The 13,519-nt window shown below is 37.2% G+C and overlaps 1 protein-coding gene across 1 annotated transcript in view; it reads left to right on the top strand.

The window, feature by feature from the left end:
* Positions 1 to 13,519, top strand: part of mtss2b (MTSS I-BAR domain containing 2b) — a 64,280-nt gene that overhangs the window by 16,005 nt on the left and 34,756 nt on the right. The window contains exons 2-3 of the mRNA XM_088991573.1: positions 112 to 173; positions 1,113 to 1,186. Of these exons, the coding sequence (XP_088847699.1) occupies positions 112 to 173; positions 1,113 to 1,186 (136 nt within the window). The remainder of the gene's footprint in view (positions 1 to 111; positions 174 to 1,112; positions 1,187 to 13,519) is intronic.

Genomic DNA, 13,519 nt, shown 5'->3' with positions numbered 1-13,519 from the left:
TACTGGATCTAAATTTTGTGTGTGTGTGTGTGTGTGTGTGTGTGTGTGTGTGTGTGTGTGTGTGTGTGTGTGTGTGTGTGTGTGTGTGTGTGTGTGTGTGTTACACAACAGTGCTCCTATCCAGTGTGGGAGGACTTCAGCGCAAAGGCCACAAAGCTTCATTCACAGCTCAGGTGAGCTTTGTCATTAGCTTTTGGATGCCTTCAAAGATTGAGTGATGATTAGCTTACTCTTAGCTAGCTAGTTAGCTTCACCTTTGTTTGAGTTAGTTCCGGGTTGAGTGATTATTAGCTAACTCTTAGCTAGCTAGCTAGCTTTCTATCTGAGTTATTCCCGGGTTGAGTGATTATTAGCGAACTCTTAACTAGCTAGCTAGCTAGCTTCACCTTTGTTTGACTTACTTCCGGGTTGAGTGATTATTAGCTAACTGTTATTTAGCTAGCTAGCTTTCTCTCTATTTGAGTTTTTTTCCGGGTTGAGTGATTATTAGCGAACTGTTAGCTAGCTAGCTAGCTTTCCTATCTATTTCAGTTACTTTCGGGTTGAGTGAACGCTGGCGCGAGTGGCTGCCGCTGCTCACCGACAGAAAAATAAAGCCTGTGACTGTAAAGTGCCCTTGAGAGTTTTGATAGGTGCTTAGAAATCAAATGTATTATTATTATTATTATTATTAGTAGTAGTAGTAGTATCATCATTTGCTATCTATTTGCTATCTATTAGCTCTGGCTAGCTAGCTATCTGGCTAGCTATCTATTCACTATCTAGCTGGCTGGCTATCTAGCTAGGTATCTGTTGGCTATCGATTGGCTAGCTAGCTAGCTTTCTATCTATTTGAGTTCCGGGTTTAGTGTGTGGCTGCCGCTGCTCACCCGCAGAAAAACTGATCCCGAAATGTATTCTTAGTATCAAATATGCTAAGTAAACTCGAGCCGTCATTTCAATGTCAAAATCGCTAATCGTTAATATAATTGATGCTGTCAAAATGGTGACCGTGATTAAAATGTGTTTTTTTTTTTTGTATTTTTTTTATTTATTTGTTTGTGTTTAACTTTACGTCTGTGTGATAAACTTATACGTGTTTTTTTTTTTTTTTTTTTTTTTTTTTTGTGTAGAACGACGGTTTTGGCGGCGGTGGCCTTCCTGGATGCTTTCCAAAAAGTGGCCGACATGGCAACCAACACTCGAGGTAGGACCACCAAAACACGCTGGCTAGTTTTTATTAGCATCATTTAGCATTTTTGGCAAGTTCAGTGGAGTCGATAGCTTACGGCTAACAGGAATTAGCATCAATATTGCTGTTCCTTTACCATATTTTATTTTTTTTTAAACAATTTGAATATTTTCATCTGAACGTGGTCTTTCACTCAATTTTGCGAAAGAGTTAGCGATAGTGTAGCTTGAACGGTTCATTAATTATAATAATAATATAATAATACAGTGATACCTTGGCTTACGAACTTAATTGATTCCCAGACAGAGTGTGTAAGGCGAAAAGTGTGTATCGCAAGAATTAATTTCCTTTAGGAAACGATTAAAAAGAGAATAATCCGTTCCCAAGAACAACCAAAACCAGAACAAATCCGGAAATGCCGCTCGACGTCATGCTTTTCAATTCCCAAACCAAATAGAAAATGGCAGCGAATGAGTTAATTTCGAGTTAAAAGTCGGAATTCTGAGTTAAAAGTCGGAATTCTGAATTAGAGGTCGGAATTCTGAGTTAAAAGTCAGAATTCTGAGTTAAAAGTCGGAATTCTGAGTTAGAGGTCGGAATTCTGAGTTAAAAGTCATAATTCTGAGTTAAAAGTCAGATTTCTGAGTTAAAAGTCGGAATTCTGAGTTAGAGGTCGGAATTCTGAGTTAGAGGTCGGAATTCTGAGTTAAAAGTCAGACTTCTGAGTTAAAAGTCGGAATTCTGAGTTAGAGGTCGGAATTCTGAGTTAGAGGTCGGAATTCTGAGTTAGAGGTCGGAATTCTGAGTTAAAAGTCAGAATTCTGAGTTAAAAGTCGGAATTCTGAGTGAAAAGTCAGAATTCTGAGTTAAAAGTCAGAATTCTGAGTTGAAAGTTGGAATTCTGAGTTAAAAGTCAGAATTCTGAGTTAAAAGTCTGAATTCTCAGTTAGAGGTCGGAATTCTGAGTTAGAGGTCGGAATTCTGAGTTAAAAGTCGGAATTCTGAGTTAAAAGTCAGAATTCTGAGTTAAAAGTCGGAATTCTGAGTTAAAAGTCAGAATTCTGAGTTAAAAGTCAGAATTCTGAGTTAAAAGTTGGAATTCTGAGTTAAAAGTCAGAATTCTGAGTTAAAAGTCTGAATTCTGAGTTAGAGGTCGGAATTCTGAGTTAAAAGTCATAATTCTGAGTTAAAAGTCAGATTTCTGAGTTAAAAGTCGGAATTCTGAGTTAGAGGTCGGAATTCTGAGTTAGAGGTCGGAATTCTGAGTTAAAAGTCAGACTTCTGAGTTAAAAGTCGGAATTCTGAGTTAGAGGTCGGAATTCTGAGTTAGAGGTCGGAATTCTGAGTTAAAAGTCAGAATTCTGAGTTAAAAGTCGGAATTCTGAGTTAAAAGTCAGAATTCTGAGTTAAAAGTCGGAATTCTGAATTAGAGGTCGGAATTCTGAGTTAAAAGTCAGAATTCTGAGTTAAAAGTCGGAATTCTGAGTTAGAGGTCGGAATTCTGAGTTAAAAGTCATAATTCTGAGTTAAAAGTCAGATTTCTGAGTTAAAAGTCGGAATTCTGAGTTAGAGGTCGGAATTCTGAGTTAGAGGTCGGAATTCTGAGTTAAAAGTCAGACTTCTGAGTTAAAAGTCGGAATTCTGAGTTAGAGGTCGGAATTCTGAGTTAGAGGTCGGAATTCTGAGTTAGAGGTCGGAATTCTGAGTTAAAAGTCAGAATTCTGAGTTAAAAGTCGGAATTCTGAGTGAAAAGTCAGAATTCTGAGTTAAAAGTCAGAATTCTGAGTTGAAAGTTGGAATTCTGAGTTAAAAGTCAGAATTCTGAGTTAAAAGTCTGAATTCTCAGTTAGAGGTCGGAATTCTGAGTTAGAGGTCGGAATTCTGAGTTAAAAGTCGGAATTCTGAGTTAAAAGTCAGAATTCTGAGTTAAAAGTCGGAATTCTGAGTTAGAGGTCGGAATTCTGAGTTAAAAGTCAGAATTCTGAGTTAAAAGTCGGAATTCTGAGTTAGAGGTCGGAATTCTGAGTTAAAAGTCAGAATTCTGAGTTAAAAGTCGGAATTCTGAGTTAAAAGTCAGAATTCTGAGTTAAAAGTCAGAATTCTGAGTTAAAAGTTGGAATTCTGAGTTAAAAGTCAGAATTCTGAGTTAAAAGTCTGAATTCTCAGTTAGAGGTCGGAATTATCAGTTAAAACGTCAGAATTCTGAGTTAAAAGTCGGAATTCTGAGTTAGAGGTCGGAATTCTGAGTTAGAGGTCGGAATTCTGAGTTAAAAGTCAGAATTCTGAGTTAAAAGTCGGAATTCTGAGTTAGAGGTCGGAATTCTGATTTAAAACTCGGAATTCTGAGTTAAAACTCGGAATTCTGAGTTGAAAGTCGGAATTCTGAATTAAAACTCAGAATTCTGACTTAAAAGTCTGAATTCTGAGTTAAAAGTCTGAATTCTCAGTTAGAGGTCGGAATTATCAGTTAAAACGTCGGAATTCTGAGTTAAAAGTCATAATTCTGACTTGAAGTCAGAATTATGAGTTAAAAGTCTGACTTCTGAGTTAAAAGGCGGAATTCTCAGTTAGAGTACGGAATTCTGAGTTAAAAGTCGGAATTCTGAGGTAAGTCGGAATTCTGAGTTAAAAGTCGCAATTCTGAGTTAGAGGGCGGAATTCCGAGTTAAAAGTCTGACTTCTGAGTTAAAAGTCAGAATTCTGAGTTAAAAGTCAGAATTCTGAGTTAAAAGTCGGAATTCTGAGTTAGAGGTCGGAATTCTGAGTTAAAAGTCAGAATTCTGAGTTAAAAGTCGGAATTCTGAGTTAGAGGGCGGAATTCCGAGTTAAAAGTCTGACTTCTGAGTTAAAAGTCGGAATTCTGAGTTAAAAGTCAGAATTCTGAGTTAAAAGTCGGAATTCTGAGTTAGAGGTCGGAATTCTGAGTTAAAAGTCAGAATTCTGAGTTAAAAGTCGGAATTCTGAGTTAGAGGTCGGAATTCTGAGTTAAAAGTCAGAATTCTGAGTTAAAGTCGGAATTCTGAGTTAGAGGTCGGAATTCTGAGTTAAAAGTCAGAATTCTGAGTTAAAAGTCGGAATTCTGAGTTAAAAGTCAGAATTCTGAGTTAAAAGTCAGAATTCTGAGTTAAAAGTTGGAATTCTGAGTTAAAAGTCAGAATTCTGAGTTAAAAGTCTGAATTCTCAGTTAGAGGTCGGAATTATCAGTTAAAACGTCAGAATTCTGAGTTAAAAGTCGGAATTCTGAGTTAGAGGTCGGAATTCTGAGTTAAAAGTCAGAATTCTGAGTTAAAAGTCGGAATTCTGAGTTAGAGGTCGGAATTCTGATTTAAAACTCGGAATTCTGAGTTAAAACTCGGAATTCTGAGTTGAAAGTCGGAATTCTGAATTAAAACTCAGAATTCTGACTTAAAAGTCTGAATTCTGAGTTAAAAGTCTGAATTCTCAGTTAGAGGTCGGAATTATCAGTTAAAACGTCGGAATTCTGAGTTAAAAGTCATAATTCTGACTTGAAGTCAGAATTATGAGTTAAAAGTCTGACTTCTGAGTTAAAAGGCGGAATTCTCAGTTAGAGGGCGGAATTCCGAGTTAAAAGTCGGAATTCTGAGGTAAGTCGGAATTCTGAGTTAAAAGTCGGAATTCTGAGTTAGAGGGCGGAATTCCGAGTTAAAAGTCTGACTTCTGAGTTAAAAGTCAGAATTCTCAGCAATTCTGAGTCAGAGGTCGGAATTCTGAGATAGAGGGCGGAATTCCGAGTTAAAAGTTGGAATTCTGAGTTAAAAGTCGGAATTCTACATTAAAAGTCGGAATTCTGAGTTAAATGTGTGACCGTTACTTCCGTGTTGAGGGAACGCTTATCCTGTGACTGTAAAGTGTCATTGAGAGTTTTGAAAGGCGCTTCTAAATTGAATGTATTATTATTATTATTATTATTTATTATTATTATTATTATTATTATTATTATTATTATTATTATTATTATTATTATTATTATTATTATTATTATCCCGCTGTTCCCGAGCAGTCCCCAGATTGCTACAGTGGAGACGTCCTTGGAGTCTCCCTTGTTGCCGCATTGTTACATAACCAAGTTTGAAAATGCAATTTTGGGGTCCGACGACTGTTTAGTCTTTCTTCCAAAAAATGCGATTGTAACCCTGGCTCTCGTGCGTCTCTCCCATCTGCAGTTAAGTAACTTAAAAAAATGATGTTTGGAGTTCAAAGTGACTATATTGCAACACACTTAACATATATGTGTGTGTGTATGTGTGCGTGCGTCTGCCTCCGACACAACATGTCGGTCTCGGCCAATCACGTGCGAGCTAGGTCACGTGTGCCGGCACGGTTGCCAGGCAACAAGTGAGGGGAAGAAAGAAATAGCCTTGTTGCTGAGAGCGGAGCAGGGAAGAGATCTGGTGTTGTTCAAGTCAGCTGTTTGGACACCAATGACACACGCGTGGCAACACTCACACATCCAGTGATACCTTGGCTTACGAACGCCTTGGCTTACACACTTTTCGGTTTACGAACGTTAAATTTAACCTTGGCATACAAACTATTTTTCGGGATACACACGGAGCTGCCACAATGAGTGATGTGTCGTTCTCGAAGAAGCCCGTTCTCCTAACAAGAAAATGGCAGCCGATTGTTTTTGTCCTCTATTCCCCGCCCCCATTCGTCGGTTAAAGCCACGTGATTGGTCATGAACGCAGCAGTGAGGGGAGGTGCTTTAAACGTTAAAGAGACAGTCAGACGACAGAGAGAAAGTGAGAAAAATGGAGAGAAAACACTGACATTTGGACTCGTTTCAACTTTGATAGTTCAAAGGCAGAGTGTACACTGCAAGGTTAAAATTCCCATCAATCAGGCTCCACAAATAACGCGCACAAGCCATCTGTACACTTGATGCAAAAAGCTATCAACCCAGCTAAACGGATCGCAATTGACGAGGAACAAGGTAAAATTATGGCAGAGAAAGTACCTACAAGGGATCATTCCTCAAGATGGAGAAAGAAGAAGGCTACGTTCCTCGTCAAGTGTCATCAAGCCATCAATGACCATCACAAAGGCTAGCTAGCTATCTAGCTGGCTATTAGTAATATAGCTAGTTGTTTAGCTGTCTAGCTGGATATCTATTAGCTATCCATTAGCTTTCTATTTGCCATCTATTAGCTAACTGGCCGGCTAGCTAGCTCTCTGGCTGGCTATTAGTTATATAGCTAGTTGTCTAGCTGTCTCGCTGGATATGGATTAGCTTTCTATTAGCTTTGTATTAGATAACTATTTGCTATTTATTAGCTAACTGGCCTGCTAGCTAGCTATCTGGCTGGCTATTAGTTATATAGCCAGTTGTCCTTGAGCCGGCTAGCTAGCTATGTGCTGGTTATCTATTAGTTGTATATCTAGTTGTCTAGCTGGCTATCTATTGGCTATCTATTAGCTTTCTATTAGCTATCTATTTGCTATCTATTAGCAAACTGGCCGGCTAGCTCGCTATCTTCTGGCTATCGATTAGTTGTATAGCTAGTTGTCTAGCTGGCTATCTATTGGCTATCTATTAGCTTTCTATTAGCTAAATATTTGCTATCTAGTAGCGAACTGGCCGGCCAGGTAGCGATCTGGCTGGCTATTAGTTATATAGCTAGTTGTCTAGCTCTCTCGCTGGATATGTATTAGCTTTCTATTAGCTTTGTATTAGATAACTATTTGCTATTTATTAGGTAACTGGCCTGCTAGCTAGCTATATGGCTGGCTATTAGTTATATAGCTAGTTGTCCTTGAGCCGGCTAGCTAGCTATGTGCTGGTTATCTATTAGTTGTATATCTAGTTGTCTAGCTGGCTATCTATTGGCTATCTATTAGCTTTCTATTAGCTATCTATTTGTTATCTATTAGCAAACTGGCCGGCTAGCTCGCTATCTTCTGGCTATCGATTAGTTGTATAGCTAGTTGTCTAGCTAGCTATCTATTGGCTATCTATTAGCTTTCTATTAGCTAAATATTTGCTATCTAGTAGCGAACTGGCCGGCTAGCTAGCGCTCTGGCTGGCTATTAGTTATATAGCTAGTTGTCTAGCTGTCTCGCTGGATATGTATTAGCTTTCTATTAGCTTTGTATTAGATAACTATTTGCTATTTATTAGGTAACTGGCCTGCTAGCTAGCTATATGGCTGGCTATTAGTTATATAGCTAGTTGTCCTTGAGCCGGCTAGCTATTAGTTATATAGCTAGTTGTCCTTGAGCCGGCTAGCTAGCTATGTGCTGGTTATATATTAGTTGTATATCTAATTGTCTAGCTGGCTATCTATTAGCTTTCTATTAGCTCTCTATTTGCTATCTATTAGCAAACTGGCCGGTTAGCTCGCTATCTTCTGGCTATCAGTTGTATAGCTAGTTGTCTAGCTAGCTATCTATTGGCTATCTATTAGCTTTCTATTAGCTAAATATTTGCTATCTAGTAGCGAACTGGCCGGCTAGCTAGCGCTCTGGCTGGCTATTAGTTATATAGCTAGTTGTCTAGCTGTCTCGCTGGATATGTATTAGCTTTCTATTAGCTTTGTATTAGATAACTATTTGCTATTTATTAGGTAACTGGCCTGCTAGCTAGCTATCTGGCTTGCTATTAGTTATATAGCTAGTTGTCCTTGAACCAGCTAGCTAGCTATCTGCTGGTTATCTATTAGTTGTATATCTAGTTGTCTAGCTGGCTATCTATTGGCTATCTATTAGCTTTCTATTAGCTATCTATTTGCTATCTATTAGCAAACTGGCCGGCGAGCTGGCTATCTGGCTGGCTGTCTATTAGTTGTATAGCTAGTTGTCTAGCTCGCTCTCTATTGGCTAACAATAATGAATGCGGCAAGAAACATGAATGCATTTGAAAAAGAATGTTTTGGTTTACAACCAAATCGTTTTCTGGAACGGATTATGGTCGAAAAAGCCAGGTTTGACTGTCATAAATAATAGATGACAACCCTCGCACCCTCCACCTCCTCTCAATATGGTGGTCGAGTCACTTGGTCGCTGACATCTCTGCGAGGACATTTCCTCATGTCATAATAATCCAGCATTGGCCTGCGGGTCAACCAAACAAGTCACGCTCTGTTGTACACGTACACGCACACGCGTGTGCGTGCACCCAATGTCGAGGCTTCAATGAGCATGGGAAGCGGAAGGCGGGCGGCTCGCTATGCTCCGAGGCCGTGTTGTGTTCAATGACACGAGAGGCGGCGTGACTGACGATGCACGGCCTTGCGTGTGTGTTGATCGACTCGTAATGCCTGGTTTGCGCGTTGACACGGAAGTAGTGATAATAATAATAATAATAATAATCATCATCATCATCATCGTCATCGTCATCATCATAATACATTTCATTTATAAGCGCCTTTCAAAACTCTCAAGGTCACTTTACAGTGACAGGATGAATATTTCTGTGGGTGAGCAGTGGCAGCCACACACGCCAGCGTTCACTCAACCCGGAGGTATCTCAAATAGATAGAAAGCTAGCTAAGAGACAGCTAATAGCTATATACATAGATAGCGAATAGATACCTAATAGATAGATAGATAGATAGATAATCATCATCATAATAATACATTTCATTTATAAGCGCCTTTAAAAACTCTGTCACTTTACATTCATAGGATGAAGTTTTTCTGTGGGTGAGCAGTGGCAGCCACACGCGCCACCGTTCACTCAACCCGGAGGTATCTCAAATAGATAGAAAGCTAGCTAATAGACAGCTAATAGCAAGATAGATAGATAGTGAATAGATAGCGAATATATAGCAAATAGATAGGTAGCTAGATAGCTAGCTAGATAGAGAGATAGCTAATAGATAGCAAATGGATAGTGGCGCCAAATAGAGAACTGACACAAAAAAAACAAAAGACCAAAAATGACATCTGTCAACGTCAAAAATTAGCCAACTCGTCATCATGCGGATTTTGGCCCTGTCAAATGGATGGTCAGTCCAACTCAATCGAACCCCGATCAGGTCCAAGGGGGCTCGACACCACGTTCGGGTGTCGCCGAATGTTACCCGTGATGCTATTTTTAGAACGCTGCAGTGTGTGACTCAGCGCTCGATGCCCGCCTGCCGGCTCGCCAGGCTGGAAGATGATAATGATGATGTCATCCCGATTGCCGTTGTCCCGGTGACACACTTCATTCTTGATAATAATAATAATAATAATAATAATAATAATAATAATAATAATAATAATAGTCCATTTCATTTCTAAGCGCCTTTCAAAACTCTCAAGGTCACTTTACATTCACAGAATACATTTTTCTGTGGGTGAGCAGCGGCAGCCACACGCGCCAGCGTTCACTCAGCCCGGAAGTAACTTGGATAGAAAGCTAGCTAGCTAATAGACAGCTAACAGATAGCTAGCTAAGCCTTCACTCCACCCGCAAGTAACTCAGATAGAAAGCTAGCTAGTGAATAAATAGCTAAGTTACTTGGATAGAAAGCTAGCTAGCTAATAGACAGCTAACAGATAGCTAGCTAGGCCTTCACTCAAACCGGAAGTAACTCAAATAGAAAGCCAGCTAGCTAATCGACAGCTAACAGATAGCTCGCAAGGCCTTCACTGAACCTGGAAGTAACTCAGATAGAAAACTAGCTAATAGATAGATAAGTAACTCGGATAGAAAGCTAGCTAGCTAATAGATAGCTAACAGATAGCTAGGCCTTCGCTCGACCCGGAAGTAACCCAGATAGAAAGCCAGCTAGATAATAGATAGCTAAGTAACTCGGATAGAAAGCGAGGTAGCTAATAGATAGCAAACAGATAGCTAGCTAGGCCTTCACTTGATCTGGAAGTAACTCAGATAGAAAGCTAGCTAGCTAATAGAAAGCTAAGTAACTCGGATAGAAATCAAATTTATTATTATTATTATTATTTATAATAATAGCTGGTTATATTTACAGCTTGCACAATTGGCTACTTTGGCAAAAAAAAAGAAGATTAAATGCATGGTTATTATCATGAAGATGATGACAATTATGGCAGAATGATGACAAATAATACAGCGAGAGGCTAATGCTAACGTAGCTTTACTTATTGTGTTTTTTGCTATAAATCCAAAATGGCCTTTTGCGCTAACGAAGCGCATTCGCCTCCTTCTGGGAAATACTTTTGTTTTTTTTGGGGTGGGGGTGGGGGGTTGTTGCCACGGCAACAGCAGCTTGGTTGGAGTAATGTAATGTGACATGAAGTGACCGCCCCTTGACCTCTCACGAACTGAAGCCAGTGCGTGAGAATGCTATCTGAGAGAGGACACTTTGAGAGCGCAGCGTGGTTTTTCCACAGCACCTTTTATATTATAAATACGTACATTAAAAAAAATCAATGTGGGGATAAACAAACAAAACATCTAAATAAATAAATTACAATAATTTTAAAAATAAATATGTTAATAAATAAATAAACAATGGGATAAAAAATAATGAACAAACAAATAAATTAACAACTAAATACATACATTAAAATAAACATAAATGCACAAACAAACAATCTAATAAATGAATACATAAATACGGGTAAATAAACACATAAAGTAATAAATAAAGCAAACATAAATAAAATAAAGGTTTATATATGGGGGTATACATATAAATAAACAACTAAATAAATACATTAAAATTAATTAAAATAAATAAACACATACATGCATAAATAAACAACCAAATAAACAACAAAATAAATAAATATGGGTAAATAAACAAAGTAACAAATAAAGCAAACATAAAATACACAAATAAATAAATACATAACTAACTAACTAACTAACTAACTAAATAAATAAATAAATGAATAAACAAATAAATAAATTAATTAATTAAAATAAATTAACATAAATAAACACATAAATGCATAAATAAACAATCAAATAAACAAATAAATAAATATACACGGGTAAATAAACACATTAAGTAATAAATAAAGCAAACATAAATGCAATAATTAGATATATTAATAAATAAATAAACGTGGGGTTAAACGAATAAATGAACAACTAAATAAATACATTAAAATAAATTAAAATAAACAAACTATCTATTCCCCGCCCACAATTTGGACTCGTTTCAACTTTGACAGTTCAAAGGCAGAGTGTAGACTGCAAGGTTAAAATTCCCATCATTCAGGCTCCACAAATAACCCTCACAAGCCATCTGTGCACTCGATGCAAAAAGCTATCAACCCAGCTAAACAGAACGCAATAGATGAGGAACTATGTAAAATTATGGCAGAGAAAGCACCTACAAGGGATCATTCCTCAAGATGGTGAAAGAAGAAGGCTACATTCCACATCAAGTGTTTAATGCTGATGAAAGCGGCCACTCCCTTCCATCAAGCCATCAACAACCATCACAAATGTCAATAAAATGACTTTATTATGCAGTACAGTTTATGTCATTAATTGTAATACTATAGCACATGTATTATACATAAATTAAGGTATAAGGCTTAGAAAATTAGAAAAGTATGTTTTATGGGGACCTGGGAACGGATTATTCTCATTTTAATGGTTTCCCATGGGAAATTAATTTTTGGGATACACACTTTTCGCCTTGCACACTTTTGTAAGCCAAGGTATCACTGTATGTGGTTGCCATCTCTCAACACTTCGCCTGGTTGTCGCTCTTTCGTGCTTAGCGGAGTTAAAGGGTGACCCCCGACCCCTCCAGCACCCCCCGCTTCCATGCACCCTTGAATGTAAATGTCACCTCATGAATAATTCCCCCTCATCGTAACCTCGTTAACGCGACTAGCTTTTGGTTTGCATAGCTAGCTAGCATCTGTTTAGCAGCCTCCCTCCCTTTTTTTTTTTTTTTTGTTCCCCGGTTGCTGCTGTGTCATTTGTTAGAGATGGAAGCGCTGCGGACGGCTGTAACCACGGTAACGGAGACATGACTTGCTATCTTTGACGTAAACCTCCATGCTTCCGATGTCCTTGTTTGAACCCGAAATAGGACACTGTAAAGTTTTAATCATACTTTCTCACCTGTCACCTTTAATACCCCCAATAATAATAATAATAATAATAATAATAATAATAAATACTACTAGTACTAATAATAATAATATTTCAAAAATACTACTACTACTACTAATAATAATAATAATAATAATAAGAAGAAGAAGACGAAGAAAAATAAAATACATACTACTACTACTACTACTACTACTAATAATAATAATAATAATAATAATAATAATAATAATTAGATTGGATTTCCCTTTATTAGTCTTGCAGTGGAGAAATTCAGCTATCATCATCATCATAGTAAATACTACTACTACTAATAATAATAACTATAAAAAATAATAATAACTATAAAAATACTACTACTATTAATACTACTACTACTACTACTAATAAAAATCATAACTATCCTAATTATCATAGTAATAATCTTTACAAAAACAACAATAATAATAATACAAATAAATACTACTATTACTAGTAATAATAAATCATAACTATCATAATTATCTTAGTAATAATCATAATAACCATAACAACAACAATAATAATAATCATAATAATAATAAATACTACTACTATTACTATTACTACGACTACTACTACTACAACTATTACTAATAATAATAATGCTAATAATGCTAATAATGCTAATAATGCTCATAAATATTACTACTACTACGACTACTAAGACTACTACTACTACTACTAATAATAATAATAATAATAGAAACCAATTTAAAATGGACATAATGAAATATTATTATTATTATTTTTTCACGTCAACATTTTTAATGCATGATGCAGTGTATGCCTCGGTTCCCACAACTCCTCCAACGGTGGCTTCAAAAGACTCGGATTCTTCATTACAATCAATTAAACACACTCCCTCATCTTCAAAGGTGATGAGAACACGATAACACATTGCTGCATTCCAGATGTGTGTGTGTGTGTGTGTTTGTGCGTGTGTGTGTGTTTGTGTGTTTGTGCGTGTGTGTGTGTGTGTGTTTGTACAAAGAGTCTTCTGAGGACCATAATGATTTTTATAACATACATAGTGAGGACATTTTTGGCCGATCCTCACAAGTTTTTGTGTGTGTGTGTGTGTTTGTACAAATAGTCTTCTGAGGACCATAATGATTCTTATAACATACACAGTGAGGACATTTTGACAAGTGAGGACATTTTTGGCCGATCCTCACAAGTTTGTGTGTGTGTGTGTGTGTGTGTGTGTGTTTGTACAAAGAGTCTTCTGAGGAACATAATGATTTTTATAACATACATAGTGAGGACATTTTGACAAGTGATGACCGTTTTGGCCGGTCTTCACACGTTTTTCGTGTGTGTGTGTG

This window comes from Hippocampus bargibanti, linkage group LG03, assembly GCF_051943395.1.
Source record: "Hippocampus bargibanti isolate YZ-2025 linkage group LG03, ASM5194339v1, whole genome shotgun sequence".
Taxonomy (NCBI): domain Eukaryota; kingdom Metazoa; phylum Chordata; class Actinopteri; order Syngnathiformes; family Syngnathidae; genus Hippocampus; species Hippocampus bargibanti.
Note: the sequence above shows the minus strand (reverse complement) of the source record. Positions and strands in the feature narration are given on the sequence as shown.